The sequence below is a fragment of the Vulpes lagopus genome, chromosome 1 (assembly GCF_018345385.1).
Source record: "Vulpes lagopus strain Blue_001 chromosome 1, ASM1834538v1, whole genome shotgun sequence".
NCBI lineage: Eukaryota > Metazoa > Chordata > Mammalia > Carnivora > Canidae > Vulpes > Vulpes lagopus.
Window position 1 is genome coordinate 168,195,716 of NC_054824.1, and position 16,449 is coordinate 168,212,164.

The 16,449-nt window shown below is 33.3% G+C and overlaps 1 protein-coding gene across 2 annotated transcripts in view; it reads left to right on the forward strand.

Moving 5' to 3' along the window:
- Positions 1-16,449, forward strand: part of EDEM3 (ER degradation enhancing alpha-mannosidase like protein 3) — a 70,495-nt gene that overhangs the window by 30,268 nt on the left and 23,778 nt on the right. For both annotated transcript variants that reach the window (XM_041757728.1, XM_041757733.1), the window contains exons 7-13: positions 3,364-3,498; positions 6,049-6,154; positions 11,101-11,198; positions 12,994-13,119; positions 13,335-13,418; positions 14,838-14,921; positions 15,440-15,564. In XM_041757728.1, coding sequence (XP_041613662.1) covers positions 3,364-3,498; positions 6,049-6,154; positions 11,101-11,198; positions 12,994-13,119; positions 13,335-13,418; positions 14,838-14,921; positions 15,440-15,564 — 758 coding nt within the window. The remainder of the gene's footprint in view (positions 1-3,363; positions 3,499-6,048; positions 6,155-11,100; positions 11,199-12,993; positions 13,120-13,334; positions 13,419-14,837; positions 14,922-15,439; positions 15,565-16,449) is intronic.

Genomic DNA, 16,449 nt, shown 5'->3' on the forward strand with positions numbered 1-16,449 from the left:
AGCTCTTCTGTGAACATCTTTGTATAGATCTCTTCTTCCATAGGATAAATTACTAGAAGAGGAAATAGTCACAGAAATACGGAATGCTTTTTAAGCTTTGGGTACTTATTGTTGCCCAGTTCTCCAGAAAGGTTCTATTTTTACAGTTACCTGTGTTTTATAAAAGTATATGTGTCCTTGTACCATTGCCAACAATGTGTATTGTTATTCTTTAGTCAATTTAATGAGAAAAAATGGAGTCTTGTTTTAATGTGAATTTCTTTGCTTTTTGGTGTGGTTAAGCTTGTTTGTCAATCTTTTTATTTTCTTAGCATATTAAAAGCAAAGTTATTTCAAGTAACCTAGATGTTTATTTAAGTAACTTTTAGTGAATATTTTTAGTTTTTGTTATAAATGGAGGTGCTAAATTTTGGGGAATCTAGCATTTCTTTACTTTTGCTGTAACATGAGAAACAGGTGAGGAATTTAAAAAGCTACTAAGAGTCTTATAGTAAAATAAAGAAAATGTATTATTTTCTTATACTCTGAAGTATCAGGAAAAATTTAAAAGTTGCTTTTTAGAAGAGGACTAAAGATACAAAACAAGTGTCTTTCTATCCTGCCTTCTTCGTGCTTATGAGCTTTTGCTCTCGAAAGTGTGTACAATTGCTCTTGGTTATGCATAATTGGTAGTATTAATGTTTTTAACTCAAGAATTTGCTGGGCAGAAATGCTATTTTAATAGTTAATGGTCATTTGTTACATCTGCATATAAACCCTAGAAGTAGTCCACACTTTATGATGCCATTTCCTCAAAGTTAATTAAAAACACTTTGCCACTTTTTCATTTAAAACCTCATTTATAAGATTAGGTAGATGGTTATATCCATAAAACAGGGTTAATGGGAATTCCATTTTGATATAGTACATATTTTGGGGGTCTTATGGGTGTAGCAAATATGTAATGTAGGTAAATTTAGTGTAGGTAATTTAAACTTCTACCTTTTAATAAAAAATATTCTTTTTTAAGAACTACTTTGTGACTCCCTAGAACATAGGACCAGGAGGGAGAAACCAGGTTCCAAATTCCTTCTAAGTACAAAAACCTTTATTATACTTTTAACCTTTTTGTATGAAGCCTTTCCAGTAAAGGGCAATAAGCTCCTTGTTTCTAGCTTCTGCATGACTTAACAGATGCTCCTACCAATGCCCTCTCTACCCCCATCCTCTGAGATCTAGTCAGAAGGACTGGAGCTTATTTAACCAGCCTCTAGATCAAAAGTCAACAAGAGGATTTCCATAAGCGAAAAAGGCGCTCAACCCTTTTTCCTCGTCTTATAGAAACAGTAGTGCCCCCTGGAAATTTTGCATTTGGAAGTTGTTTAATGCAGATCTTCAGCATAGAAGAGTGAAATGATGTAATATAGATGTATTAAGAAATAGTTCTTTTACATCATTTAGTAGTGACCATTTTGGGACAGTAAAGACTGTAATGCAATATGCAACTATCTTAAGTATTTTTAATGTACAGAACTTCAGTGACAAAGTATTTCCCTTTTTTTGTTAAAAGATACCATTTTAGTTTTCTGTTTTACCTTTGCTTACTCTTGACTATTCCCTGGACTTTGCCATTGTTAGCTCTTGGCTACTCCCAATTCAGTAATATTTTATCAAATATCAGGACATTTCTTCTGATTTTTTAAAAAGGTTTTATTTATTTGTTCATAAAAGACAGAGAAAGGCAGAGACATAAGCAGAGGGAGAGGCAGGCTCCCTGGAGGGAGCCCAATGTGTGACTGGAAACTCCAGTATCACTCCCTGAGCCAAAGGCAGACGCTCAGTCACTGAGCCACCCAGGCGTCCCTCTTCTGATTTTTAGATCTTAGCATTTTGTTGTCACTTCCATTCGTTTGGCACTTATGACTTACCGTTATTAGTTACTATCTCCATTTACATATATATATCTGTCTTATTTGCTGTGTCTGAATTTTAAGCTCCCTGAGGACAAGAATCTTTTCAGTTACTTTGTATTTTAACCTGATACCCACCACATAGTAGATAACTATTAATCAGTTGATTGTAATAATTAATAGAACTAACCAGAAAATATTTTTTACTGTTGGCTCTTATTGCAAATATTTATAAAAATTATTATACTTTACCTTAGTGCAGTTAATGTAAATATTTTATTATTGAGGATTTCTCAATAAATGATGAGTGATCTGGAAACATTTATATTTGATGTTTTTGGTTGTTATGCTAGATCCTTGGCATTTGCTTGCTCTTTTGTTTTTTATGTGGACTTCAGAAGACCATCAAGTTTTTGTTTTCGTTTTTTAAATATTTTATTTATTTATTCATGAGAGACACAGAGAGAGAGAGAGAGAGAGAGAGAGGCAGAGACACAGGCAGAGAGAGAAGCAGGCTCCATCCCGGAAGCCTGATGTGGGACTCCTGGGACTCCTGGGACTCCTGGGACTCCAGGATCATGCTCTGGGCTGAAGGGAGACTCTCAACTGCTGAGCCACCCAGGCGTCTTGACCATCCAAGTTTTAATCAGTTTGTGGTCAGTTTGGTTCTGGTTAATCTAGGTTTATAATGTAGTGTGATTTTGCTGTCTGAATTATAAAAAAAAATTCCTTTCAAAAAATTTGCTTTGTGTTATTTGATAGCCTGTCAGCAAGGCAATATACTCTATATTTCAAAACTTTTTAAACCTGTAAATAAAATTTTACTTTCTTCTTAAATACATACCATAACTTTATCAGTTTTTTTGCTGTGAAGGATTAATATAGTACTGGTTTTATGCAAATTCTCAAATCTAATTTCTTTTAGAGCTAGTCTAGTTCCCTATTCTTATACTAACTGGTTCAAACTGTTTAGAGAATAAAATTGTAATAGATGATGATATTTTCTCTATGTAATTCTTGTATGGGTAGTGATTTTTGGTCTCACTGAGGAAGGATGTAAATGAAAAATTATTTACCCCATGAATATTATGTGTGTAGTAGAATATACTTCCCTGGATGTTAAATTGAAAAAAGTCATAAAGACCATCAAATTTCAGTGTTTAAATATTTTTATGAATTATTTGCGTGATTTGGGATGTCTGGATGGCTCAGCAGTTGAGCATCTGCCTTCAGCTGAGGGCGTGATCATGGAGTTCTGGGATCGAGTCCCACATCCGACTCCTGTGTGGAGCCTGCTTCTCTTCCCTCTGCCTATGTCTCTGCCTCTCTCTCTGTCTCTCATGAATAAATAAATAAAATCTCTTTTAAAAAATTATTTGCTTGATTTGATGAAAAATCTTGATTGAAAAATAATCTCTTATAGAAACCATTATCTTTCCACAGTTGTTAATGATAATCTTCTGATTTTATTTAGATTAATTTAAAATTTGGTATCAGAAAACCGGAAGCTCGAACAGGAACTGAAACAGATACTTGTACAGCTTGTGCAGGTACCTTGATCCTTGAGTTCGCTGCTTTAAGTCGATTCACAGGAGCAACAATATTTGAGGTTTGCTTTTCAAAGTCTTTGATCTCTTGTGTATTGGGCATAACTAACTTTGTCTTTTTTTCATTGCTCACGTATGAGGAGTATCAATTGAAGGATTATTGTCATTTTAGTGAACTCTTGTCTAGATTCCATCATATATTTTTTGTCAAAAACCTAGAAATCATTGTGAGGTAGATGTATATTAATACAACTTTGCATTTTTTCACAAACTATAAATTTTTAGGTTTAGTTTTTGGAGATTTTTTTTAGCCATGTTATATTGATATCAGAAATGTCTTATATGAAAACCTGTCTTTTTGTTTTATTTGTTAAACTTCTAGATGGCCTATTGCATTTCTGAAAACTTCACTGAAACAGTGAAATTTTTGCACTTGATAGTCATATCTGTAAGTTTGTCTACCCCGAGGTTAATGTTATTTCTTATCCAAAAGACTTAATATTCCTCAAGAACTTTGTTGTAGACTATGTCTCGCACTTTTAGTTATATATATATATATATATATATATATATATATATATATATATTTAAGCATGCCATTTTGTGCAATAGTATCACAAAACACCCTCTTTTTGAGTTATAAGACTTAGGAAAATTTTTTTAAATTCAGCAAATGGGACACATAAAGCAAGCAGAAATGGAATATATACTACTGTTAGAGACATTGGATCGGACTGTGAAGAAAACAAATCAAATGGTCTTTGTGTGTATGTATATTCACAGTGTCAAGGACAGATTTATCATGTTTGGTTTAATTTTTATTCTATACTTGCTGACATATTTCCCCTTCTTTGAAAAGTATAGTCACTTTTGCACTAATATAATTTCAACTACTTAACTCTGAGATACTGATGCATTTGTAGGTTAGGAAAGTGAGACTCAAAGAGGATTGGATGCACAGCTATGGGTAAATAAGTGGAATTGGAATTAGAATCCATGGTTTTCTAAATTCACACCCCGTACTCTTTCCACTGGTCTATTTTGTACTTATGGGCAAATCTATTTGAAAATTATGATCTTTTAACTTTATGAATATATAGTAATTTATTGTAAAAGAAGCAACCTGATGCAATTGACAGAGCATCGATCCAATACATGGTTGGCAAACAACAGCCTCGGGGCCAAATCTAGCCACTGCCTATTTTGTGAATAAAGTTTTATTGAAACACATTCTGGGGCAGCCTGGGTAGTTCAGCGGTTTAGCACAGCCTTCAGCCCAGGGTGTGATCCTGGAGTCCCGGGATCGAATCCCACCTCAGGCTCCCTGCATGGAGCCTGCTTCTCCCTCTGCCTGTGTCTCTCTGTGTCTCTCACCAATAATAAATAAAATCTTAAAAAAAAAAAAAAACCACAGCCTGCTTATTTATTTATTTTTGTTTGTGACTGCATCTGTGCTAAAGTGACAGAGTTGAGTAATTGTGGCAGTGACTGTATGACCCATAATGCCTAAAATACTGTCTGGCCCTTGTCAGAAAAGGTTTGCCGACTTTTGGTCTAACATATAAAGAGATATGAATTCTCATATTAGCTGTTCTATAATTCAGTTTTAAACTTTGGCTAAGTCTTGGATTTCACTGGGCCTGTTTTCTTAGCTGTAAGATAGAAACAGGGAAATATAATCTTTATGAAACTTTCTCACTCTGAAATTATAACTTAATTAAAGCTGTAGTCTACTTTGTTTTAAAAAAATCAGCATAAATTGAATCAAGAGCTAAGTCTTTTATACTCTGTTCTTAAATCTGCAAAATGGTAAATTGGTTTAATGATTTTTTTTTCTTTTGTAGAAATACTTCTCCAGTGCTCAATATAGATTCATGCTCTGAAATTAATTTTAACTTAGAAACTCTCCTGTACATGTCTTATGCTTTTATATTTTTTTTTGTTTTTTTTTTTGCTTTTTTTTTTTTTGCTTTTATATTTTATAACATCTTTTCATCCAAGCTAGGAATTTGATCAGAAATTATTTTAATTTGATGTCCAATGGATAAAAAGTGAAAAAAATGGTATCATAAGGTTATGTTTGGTATTGTCAAATGAATAGGAGTTAATTTATTTAGTCTTCGCTAACAAAGTTGTGTGTTCTGTAAATAGTGGGCTCTTGAAATGCCTGTTTGTGTTTCAAAGATGACATAGCAACTTTGAAATTCTCTCTTAATTCTTCAAATAAGAGTATGTAAGGAGATTTTCACATAGTATTTAATGGTAGAAATTATTTTAATAAGTGCATTTAATTATGGCATCAATTAATATAATTTAATCATATATGTGAATATGAACTTGCATGCAAGAGTAGACAAACATGATGGTCTCAAAGTGAAATCACTTCCACTAAATAGCAGTTTTAGACTCATTCTTTCTACCTAGATTTGATTGGCTGAAAAAGAGCCAAGATTTGACTTGTAAGGATGTTTGATGTATACTGTTAATGATTATCGTAGGAATTTTATTTAATCCTTAAAGAAGTCTGTGAACCTTTGATTTTTGTTTCTTTGTTTCCTGTTTGCCAGAGATGTACAGTTCTTCAAGTGTGCTTTCTTTTTTTTTAATTATAGGAATATGCAAGAAAAGCTCTTGATTTTCTCTGGGAAAAAAGACAGCGAAGTAGTAATTTAGTGGGTGTGACTATAAATATTCATACTGGAGACTGGGTAAGAAAAGGTATGTAAGTTGGGCTTTTTAAATCAAGGCTTCACATCCTCAGAATGGTTGGGTAATAAAGGATTTTCATTTGTCAAAATAATCTTTGGGACAGTATAAAATATAGTTTTCACTAGAATGCTAGAATTTTAATTTGAACTAATTTAACCTGATTTTCTTCTTTGGTGCCAAATAGCAGTATTTATTCTAGATGGACTTACTGTTTTATTTCATACCTTAATAGGTATGGCATTATAGATATAGGATATAGATGATATAGATGAAGCACTAGAACTAATCAGAATACCTCAGCCATCTCACATTAAATAGAAATCTGTATTAATGTTATCACTAGATTTTATTGAAACAAATTGGAATTATGAGACAAATGTTACATAAATAAACAGGATATAGAATTATGTAAAGGATATAATTTTATCTTTATACAACACCCCTGTAAAGCATAGATGAATAGAAATATACTAGAATATTCTTAGAATATTCTTAGTAAAATTATGTTATTTATTGTCTATTTAGTATTGTGTAAGATTTTTTTCCAAATTTTATCTAAATGGTTCCTGACAGTAATCTGAATTCTAGCTTCAGAATTCTGTCATTTTCTCTTCTTTTTTCTTTTTTAATGTTATGGATTTATTTCAGAGAGAGAGAGAGAGAGAGAGCACGCACAAGAGTGGGGTAGGGGCAGAGGGAGAAGTCAGCTCTTCCCTGAGCAGGAAACCAGAGTCAGGGCCCTATCCCAGGACCTTGGGATCATGACCTGAGCTGAAGGCAGACACTCAACCAACTAAACCACCATGGTGCCCCCATTTCTTTTCTTTTTTAACCTGCCTGGAACTCAGGTGCAAATTAATTAGACTTAATTTTAAACTAATCATAATCTTTGGTTTTTGACACACTCATCATTGGTCCAGGAATGACCCATTTTACTTAGTCATTTTTAATAACATAATAAGGATCCACAAATGGACCATTACTTGACAACATACACTTGTGCATATGATCCTTGGCTCTTTCTACCTGCAGTTGTACACCTCTGCCTCCCCTAACTGCAGTAGCCAGCATTCTTGTCTTGTATTGTCATTTGCTTTTAATTAAGTTTTATTGCATCTGTATGTATTCTTAAAAAGTGTATTTTTTGTTTTGTTTTAAATTTTATAAAATCATATTATGCAGACTTTTGAGACTTATTTGCTCAATATGATATGGCTAAGATTCATACGTATTGTTGCATGAAGGTATAGTTCATTTTTTTTGACTGCTATACATAACATTTTATTAGATGAATGAGCCACAGTCTGGGCATTTAGATCATTTCCTGGATTTTACTATTGTGAATAGTAGTGTCGTGAATATTTTTGTATGTTTCTCCTGTTGTACATGTATAAGAGTTTTTCTTGGCTACATATGGAGGAGTGGAATTTTTAGATCATAGGATAAGTTAATGTTCAGCTTCCGGAGATAATGTCAGAATTGTTTTCAAAAGTTGTTTGACCACTTTATACTTCTACTAGCAAAATACAAGAGATCCTGTGGATCAACACCGTCTCCATTGAGTATCATCAGACTCAAAAGATTTTGCCAATTGAATGATTTCCCATTATAGTAGTTTGATTTGTATTTCTTTGATCACTGATGATACTGAACATTTCATATTTATTGGTCATATAGGTTTCCCTTTTTTTGATATTGATGTTCTTGTAGTTTGTCCATTTTCTATTCAGTTAGTTGTATTTTTAAAAATATTGATATCTGTATGATACTTATCTATGTGATAACTATCCTTTGAAATGTATTGACATTTTCTTTTTGGCCAAAACATGGCCAGTTCCCCCCCCGCCCGGCCCCGCCCGAGAGAGAAAGAGAGAGAGAGAGAGTGCGTGAGCACGCAAGCAAGCACATGTGGTTGGCAGAGGGGCAGAGGGAGAGGAAGGAGGAGAGAGAGAATCTTAAGCAGGGTCCACACCCAGGTTGGAGAACCTCATGACCCTGAGATCATGACCTGAGCCAAAGTCAAGAGTTGAATGCCCAACAGACTGAGTCACCCACGTGCCCAAACATGGCCAGTTTTTGTGAACATTTTCCATGTGCTTTAAAAAGTATATATTTTCTCATTGCTAGATATAGATAACTGAGCAAATGTCAGTTTGCTCAGTTAATATTGTTCAGATCTTTGCTGATTTTCTGTTTGCTTGATCTATCAAAAATTAAGAAAGGTAGATAAAATTTCTGGTAGTGAAAATAAGCCAAGACTTATTAATATCTCCCTGTAATTCTGTAATTACAGGGAGAATTAATCTCCCTGTAAATGTATATTTTTGGATGCATTAGTCTATTTTATTGGGTGCATTCATTTAAAATTGTTCTCTCTTCTTAGTTGAATCTTTCATCATTATACAGTGATCATCTCTGATAATATTCTTTGTCTTACAGCTATTTAATCTGATAGTAATACAGTTACATCAGCTTTATTTTAATTGCCCGATAAAGGGTTTTATTTTTGTCCTTTTACTTTCAGTCTTTGCAGGTGCTGATGCTGTAATTGTAACTCTTATTTATTGACTTTTTTAAGAAGCCAATTTGTCAGTTTTGTCTTAATTGGTGGTTTCAGTCCATTTACATTTATTTCAATTTTTAATATATTTGGACTTATACTGTCTTAATTGTAATTTCATTGTGTTCCACCTTTCCTGTTTTCTCTTTAATCCTTTTGTTATTAATGAAACCTTTATTTACATGCTTCTGAGAAATGAGCTTTAGCCTCTTCTCCTATCTCTGTCCCCCGCAACCCCAACCCCTATCCCCTGTTTTGTTGATATTATGTAGTTATTTTGTTGATATTATGTAGTTCTTGTTCACTATGAATATATTCTTTCTTCTTTGGATCTTAGTGCACTCCTCCTTTCTCTTTAAAGGTAACAAACTGTCAAGGTATTTGGTCACTTGTACCTTGTATATGATTTGTAACATCTGTTAGATTTGTCTCCCTTCTTAACTTTCCCTGTTTTCAGTAGCTTTAATAGTCTAACAGTAATTTTATTATGCTTTCATATTTTTTTTATGCTTTCATATTTGAGTGACAGTTTGGCTGTATATAATTTTCTCTTTAAGTTCTTTTCCAGCAAGTCTTTGAAAATACAATTCTATTGTCTTCTTACATCATATTTAAAAATGTGATATTATTTTGATTTTTATGTCCTTACATGTGTGATCTACTCCTCCTCTTTGGAAGACTAAGAATCTCAAAGGCAAAGAGAAATTTTTAAAATGTCACTATAATTTTAAGTGTAGAATTTTCTTTGGCTCTCCTTTTGATATTCTGTGGGCCCTTTCTATTTAAAATCTCTGTTTCTAATTGCTGAAAACTGATTTTATTTTTTAGATATTCTTTTCATTTTTATCTCTCTTTTTTGCAATTCCTGTTATCTAAATCACTTGTTTGTGTCCTCCATATATCTTAATCTTTATATTTTCTTTTTTTCTGCCTTTTATTCTTCTCAGTGATTGCTAAATGGTAGTCTTCCAATTTGCTGATCTGTTCCTTAGCTATATCCTTTCTGCTATATATCCCATCTGTTAGGTTATTTTAACTGTTATATTTTTTATTCCATATTTCTACCTGGTTAAAAAATTTTTCTTCCCAGGGTACCTGGCTGGCTTAGTTGGTAGAATTGTGAGTTCAATCCCCATGATGGGCATAGAGCTTACTTAAAAAAATTTTTTTTCTTATTTTATATTGCTAATACCTTCCATATCTCTTTAGTATATCTATTAGGCTAATTTTAAAATTAAATAATTTAAAATAAGTGTGCCTGTTCTATTATTTCTTCTTCTCATAAATTCTTATTCCAACACATTCTTTTTATTTTCAGAAAGTCATGCTTCTGGGGCACCTGGGTGGTTCAGTTGGTTAAGCATCTGCCTTCAGCTCAGGTCATGATTACAGGGTCCTAGGATTGAGCCCCAGGTCGACTCCCTGCTCAGCGGGGAGTCTGCTTATCCCCCTCCCTCTACCTGCTGCTCCACTTCCCTTGCTTATGCGTGCGTGTACGTGCTCTCTCTCTCTCTCTGTCAAATAAATTAAAAAAAAAAAAAAATCAGACCTTTCTCAGTTCCTGGCAAAGCAGATGATTCTTAACTGTGTCTGGCTGCCTACTTCTCTAGGCCAAAGCCACCCTCTCCCTGACCCTCCCTGCTCATGCTGCCAGGTTTCTTCCAGTTTTCCTATTTTCTTTCTTTGGCCCTCATGATGATATTGGAGGAAGAAGCCAACAACCATGTTAGTTGCAGTAATTAAAATTGATACCTCCAAATAGGAGCAGTCTTGATTTTGTATCTACTCTAACTTTAAAAATTGATGTCTTACTGATTAAGGGTCTAAATGTTTTTAAAAATGCACAATGGTCCTCTCCAATGTTTCCTCTTTGGGAGTTCCTCACCGAGAAAATGAGCTTAGAAAAACTTCCTAAAACTAGTATCTTCTGGGACGCCTGGATGGCTCAGCGGTTGAGTGTGTGCCTTCAGCTCAAGGTGTGATCCCCTACCGGGAATTGAGTCCCACATTGGACTTCCTACAGGGAGCCTGCTTCTCCCTCTGCCTATGTCTCTGCCTCTCTCTCTCTCTCTCTCTCTCTCTCTCTTTCTCTCTCTCTGTCTCTCATGAATAAATAAATAAAATTAAAAAAAAAACTAATATATCTTGCTTTTAAAAAAGTAAGACTTATATTTTGCAAAGTAAGATTCTTTTTTTGGAAATACAAACATTATCAGCAAGGAACTGTTGTTATTTGCATAGTAGGATTAATATTTCTATAAATGTTGAATTTTTAAAGTTTCATGTTTAAACTAATGTTTCATTCTCAGTGTACTAATACCCTCACTTGTACTCTGTCAAGAATTTTTAAGACTTGTTTAATAAAGAATCACATTTATATGTATTTTTTCCGTAGATAGTGGAGTTGGAGCAGGGATTGATTCATATTATGAATATCTATTGAAAGCTTATGTCTTGCTTGGAGATGACAGTTTCCTGGAAAGATTTAATACAGTAAGTTGACCCAATTTTATATTAATTTTAAAGCCAATTTTATTTGAGTGCCAGATTTTGATAGAAACTTAATTACCTGAGTGGTAATCTAAGAAATAATCTTTTAAAATTGTGAATTAATTTTTTGTCTGTATTCCTGATGATGTTGGACAGAGACAGGACAAAGTTACATACATTCCAAAAATTAGTTTACAGAGTGGTTTTATTTTCATCTCTTTTTTTTTTTTTTCATCTCTTAACAGAAGTTTTTAAGTTCTGCCAATAAGTCATAAAATAGGTAGATCAGAGTTTACTTAATCTTCTTTTATACGAGGAAAAGGATTTATTGGAATAAATTACTAGTTATCTTTTTCCTTTGGATTCCAATTCTTTTTGAAATCTTGAAAGTTTGGCCTAGTCCTTGATCACACCTGCACACACATGCAGGGCCAGAGATTGAGCGAAACTAGTGAGTATTCATTTCAAAAGCAGGTCTATGAGTCCTAAGTCTGGGTCAGAACCACAGGCATAGGAGAAGGGGAAGGATTATTGAACCTGATTGGATTGCCTTCGTAACTGAAGCAAATTGAAATCAGTACAGCAAATTCATCAGCTTTATCCCTGTATTCTTTTTGAAATCATTTACAATTTCTTTGTGTACCCATCAGTTCACCCACATTACTGTGACATAGTATAGTATAGTGGCTAATGTCCTGCCTGGGTTTAAATCTTGGTTCCACTGCTTTTGTCACTTTGGGCAGGTAATTTTTTTTTCAAGATTTTATTTATTTTTTATTATTTTTATTTTTATTTTTATTTTTTTAGTTTTTTATTTTATTTTTTTTTTACATTTTTTAAAAAATTGGAGTTCAATTTGCCAACACGTAGCATAACACCCAGTGCTCATCCCATCAAGTTGGGCAGGTAACTTTACACTATTTGGCTCTGTTCTTTATCCAGAAAATAGGAATACTAGTATTATTCATAGAGTTATGAGAAGGATTAAATAAACTAGTGCATATGAAGTGTTAGAACAGTGCCTTAGCATCTAGCAGGTACTCAAGAATAGTTATTAAATAATAGATGAGTTAGGAAAAAACAATAAGAGACCTAATAAGTTACTAATTGGATACATTAAAAAACATGATCACATATTGGTGATTAGATTATAACAAGAATTTTTTTTTACTTGAGGTGAACAAGGACAGATTATTTTTGTTGGCTCATTATCGTAGGTTGACTAACAACTCGACCTGTTGTTGTCAAACCTGAGAAATATCTAGAAGAGGAGAAAAGAAGAGAAAAAAGAGTTTGAAGAACATAGAAGACAGATGTAGCAGACTATAAGAGTGGTAATAATGAGTAGATGCATTAATTTAAGTAGGGGTGAGCACCAGAGTATTACATTAGCTGAGAAGGGACTAAACTTCTACACACAGGAGAAAACACAACTAATTCTGTAATATAGAAGCCTGTAACTATATTTCAAGAGGACATAAGAGCATCCTTTGGCCACAGGGTCTTACTAACCATGGACCAGTCCCACAAGACAGTGATGTTCAGGTCTGGTCCCCTCAGAAGATTCTATATTAACTATAATCTTTAATATTCCATGTCAGAATTAATGCAGGGAAGTACATATAATATATTTTAGAAAAATTTCCATAAAGAATAATTTAAATATTTACACAATAATTAGTCAATTTATTTACATATAAATTCAGTTTTGCTTTCTTCACAATGCAATTTAAGTAGTGTTTTTAGAATAATACATCTTTTTCATCTACTTTAATGAACACATATTGTGATCTTCTAGCACTATGATGCCATAATGAGGTACATTAGCCAGCCACCTCTTCTACTTGATGTGCATATCCACAAGCCAATGCTGAATGCTCGGACTTGGATGGATGCATTGCTCGCCTTTTTTCCAGGTTTGCAGGTAAAAAACCAAAAGAACCCCCCCCCCCCAAACCTATGCTTTCTTAATATTAACATAGAACAATTAAGTGCATATGTGGTCTCTACAATTGAATTACCAAAATGGAGTCACGTTTTAAAATTTATTAATGTATATTTTTCTGTTTATATGATGACTCTAGATAAAATCAACTCCTATTTTTATTAGATAATTTTGTTCTTATTGTTGACTTCTAGGTCTTAAAGGGGGATATTAGACCTGCTATTGAAACTCATGAAATGTTATATCAGGTGATTAAAAAACATAACTTCCTACCAGAGGTAAGCAAATCATCATTGGAATTCTAATTTATGTATAGTATAAATTGCTAATTTAAAGATAGCAAATGTTATCTAATTAATTTATTTTTGGTTTATACAGTACTATATACGTTTTCCTTTTTTTCATATATTAAGAGAAATCTAAAGTAATGCTGACCTTTTATGTAAAAAAAAAAACCCAACAACCCAAATTAGTATTTCTCAGCCTTTTCTAATCTGTGCCATTACCTACATATTGTCTCATTCTAACTTTTACATATATCCACCAGCTAGAGAGATTTTTTACTCTTTATTTTCTAAAGCTTATTTTATGAAAATGATACACACTGAATGTATACTCTTCCTGGTCACATAGACTGCCTAGTTTTTATATATTAGTAATAAATATTCTTGCTAGCTTGATATGGTAAGATCTTAACAGGACACACTTTGGCTTTCCAGAAATGTACCATTAAAAATTTCCAAATTCATGTATAGCCTTATTCTGTCCCTGTTTATTTATTACACTCTGTGAGATATCTAAGCATTCCACCAACTTACATTGCTTCCCAAAGTATCTATTTTAGAAAGTATAGTTTTATTAGACTTTAGGCAAGTAGGACTGTGCATTGCAGAAAATTCGTATTCACTCAATAAACCAAAGTTCAACTAAATACATCTTACCACAGATGAATTTTTATTTGGTTCCCATAAAGGTTTTGGTTTTATTTTTAATCTTTTTTTTTTTTTTTAAACCGGTTGGCACTGTTAGTGAATAATTTCAAATGAGACTAGTTTTCTTTTCTTTTTTTTTTTAAGATAATTTATTTATTCATAGACACACACACACACACACAGAGAGAGAGAGAGAGGCAGAGACACAGGCAGAGGGAGAAGCAGGCTCCATGCAGGGAGCCTGACGTGGGACTCGATCCAGGGTCTACCAGGATCATGCCCTAGGCTGCAGGCGGCGCTAAACCGCTGTGCCACCGGGGCTGCCCGAGACTAGTTTTATTTTTAAATAATGCCTTGTCTCACTTGCAGAGGATTTGAGGTTGTTATAAAAGAAAACATATGCTAAAATGCTAAAATAGAAATATAGAGAATGACTTAATAATTAAGAGAAAAAATAGAGATAAGGAAAAAGAAGAAAACCCAAAGATCCATGTGGTGGCATTACGGAGTTTCATAGTTTAAGCTTCCTAATAGCTAAAATGATCACTTACAGAAATAATTACACTTAGTTGGTAAAAATAGCACCTTAGCAAAAATGAATTATGATCTTAAGAAATGAAAACTTTCGTTTTATAGGTGAAAGTTATCTATATTTTAATTTATAACTTGTTTATGGTCTAACTTATGTACTACTATATATTCTAGAACCACTTGTTTATTTTTAAAATCACATTTCTATACCTGTTTATATGTTGTTTTGTCCAGGCATTTACTACAGATTTCAGGGTACATTGGGCTCAACATCCTTTAAGACCAGAATTTGCAGAAAGTACCTACTTCTTATATAAAGTAAGCTATTTTACCTCTTTTTTTTTTCTGTTTAGTCCCCATTTTCTGTTGGATATCTCACTACCTTATAATAGTAATTGGGTTTTCAGAGTCCTTGTTTAATGTTATAATGGTTGGATATGTTATGGTTTTCATTCATCTAGTCCATAACTATTGAAAGAAGAATTGACATCTAAGTTTTGTGTCTTTTCAAAATATTTACATGAACATTTCTAAAAAGAGAAATGTTATATTCTAGAGCTGCTTTTTAAAGCATGTCTCTTACCTTTCTGGGCATTGAAAATGTTATTTAAGAGCCAAGATATATAGTTGGACAGCTTTCCAGTTGTGTGTTTAAGAAATTCCATAAAGCAGATCCATGGCTTATTTTCAGAGCTAAGTTCTGTGTAACATGTGCTCCAGTGCCTGATACAATGCCAAAGCACCTAGTAGGTACTCAATAAATATCTGATAAATGAGTGGGTATATGGTAATATATAAGCTATATATATGTATACATATATTCTCCTTTTTAATAGGCTACAGGAGATCCTTACTACCTTGAAGTAGGGAAAACACTTATTGAAAATTTAAATAAATATGCTAGAGTGCCTTGCGGATTTGCTGCCATGAAGGATGTTCGTACTGGAAGTCATGAGGACAGGTAAAACAATTCCTAACATCCCCTTTCCTCAGGGTAACTCTGAAACAACACAGAATACAACTCTTAGTTAGAATTCAGATAAGCTTAATGCTTTTACAAAGGGTTTTTGAAGGTGCAAAGCTTAGTTCCTTGTGTTTATTAAACTCTCTTCAATAGGCTCATTTAAAATGTTTGTATTTTTATCATAGTACCTGGCATATAGTAGCTGCTCCAATGATTTTAAGTAGATGAGTAAGTGTTCATTATCAGAACCTTGGTAATTAAGAGTATTAGGAATGGGGGGCGGGATTCTGTGTTTATTTCTAGCGTTGTACATAATATAAAAACTGTTATCAAGATGATGATGGATGATCTGGATTGTGATTTGTATTGAGTCAAGAATTCCTCAAACATATCTTGGTTAATGTGTGTATTCTTAACTCTGTTGCTGATTTGGAGCGCTGGTGAAGACCATTGGCAATTTCTGTTTCATTGAATACTGGATAGATGTGGATGGTATGAAATATTCAAGCTGTAAAAAGCTTACTCTGGTTACTATGATATTCACTAACATTACAGTTATCCCAGGATTACTTTTCTGGTTATTTTAACCATCCAGAACATAGCGACACATCTCTAACGAGCACTAACGTTTGCTTATTTGGTTACCAAATGTTCATTCCACAGGTATTTATGAAGGTGTCTTCTGTGCCAGAGTTATACTAGTTTCTGAGAATTAAAGATATGAAGACATGTCTTTTCCATCTTTGAATCATTGAGAATAGGCAGATAAACAGACCATATTAAAGGGACATGAAATACATTGGGATATGACAGTCCCTGGGAGGTTTATGGAGGCTTCTGTATCTTGAAGGATGGGAAAGGAAGAGAAAAACAGTGGTAGAA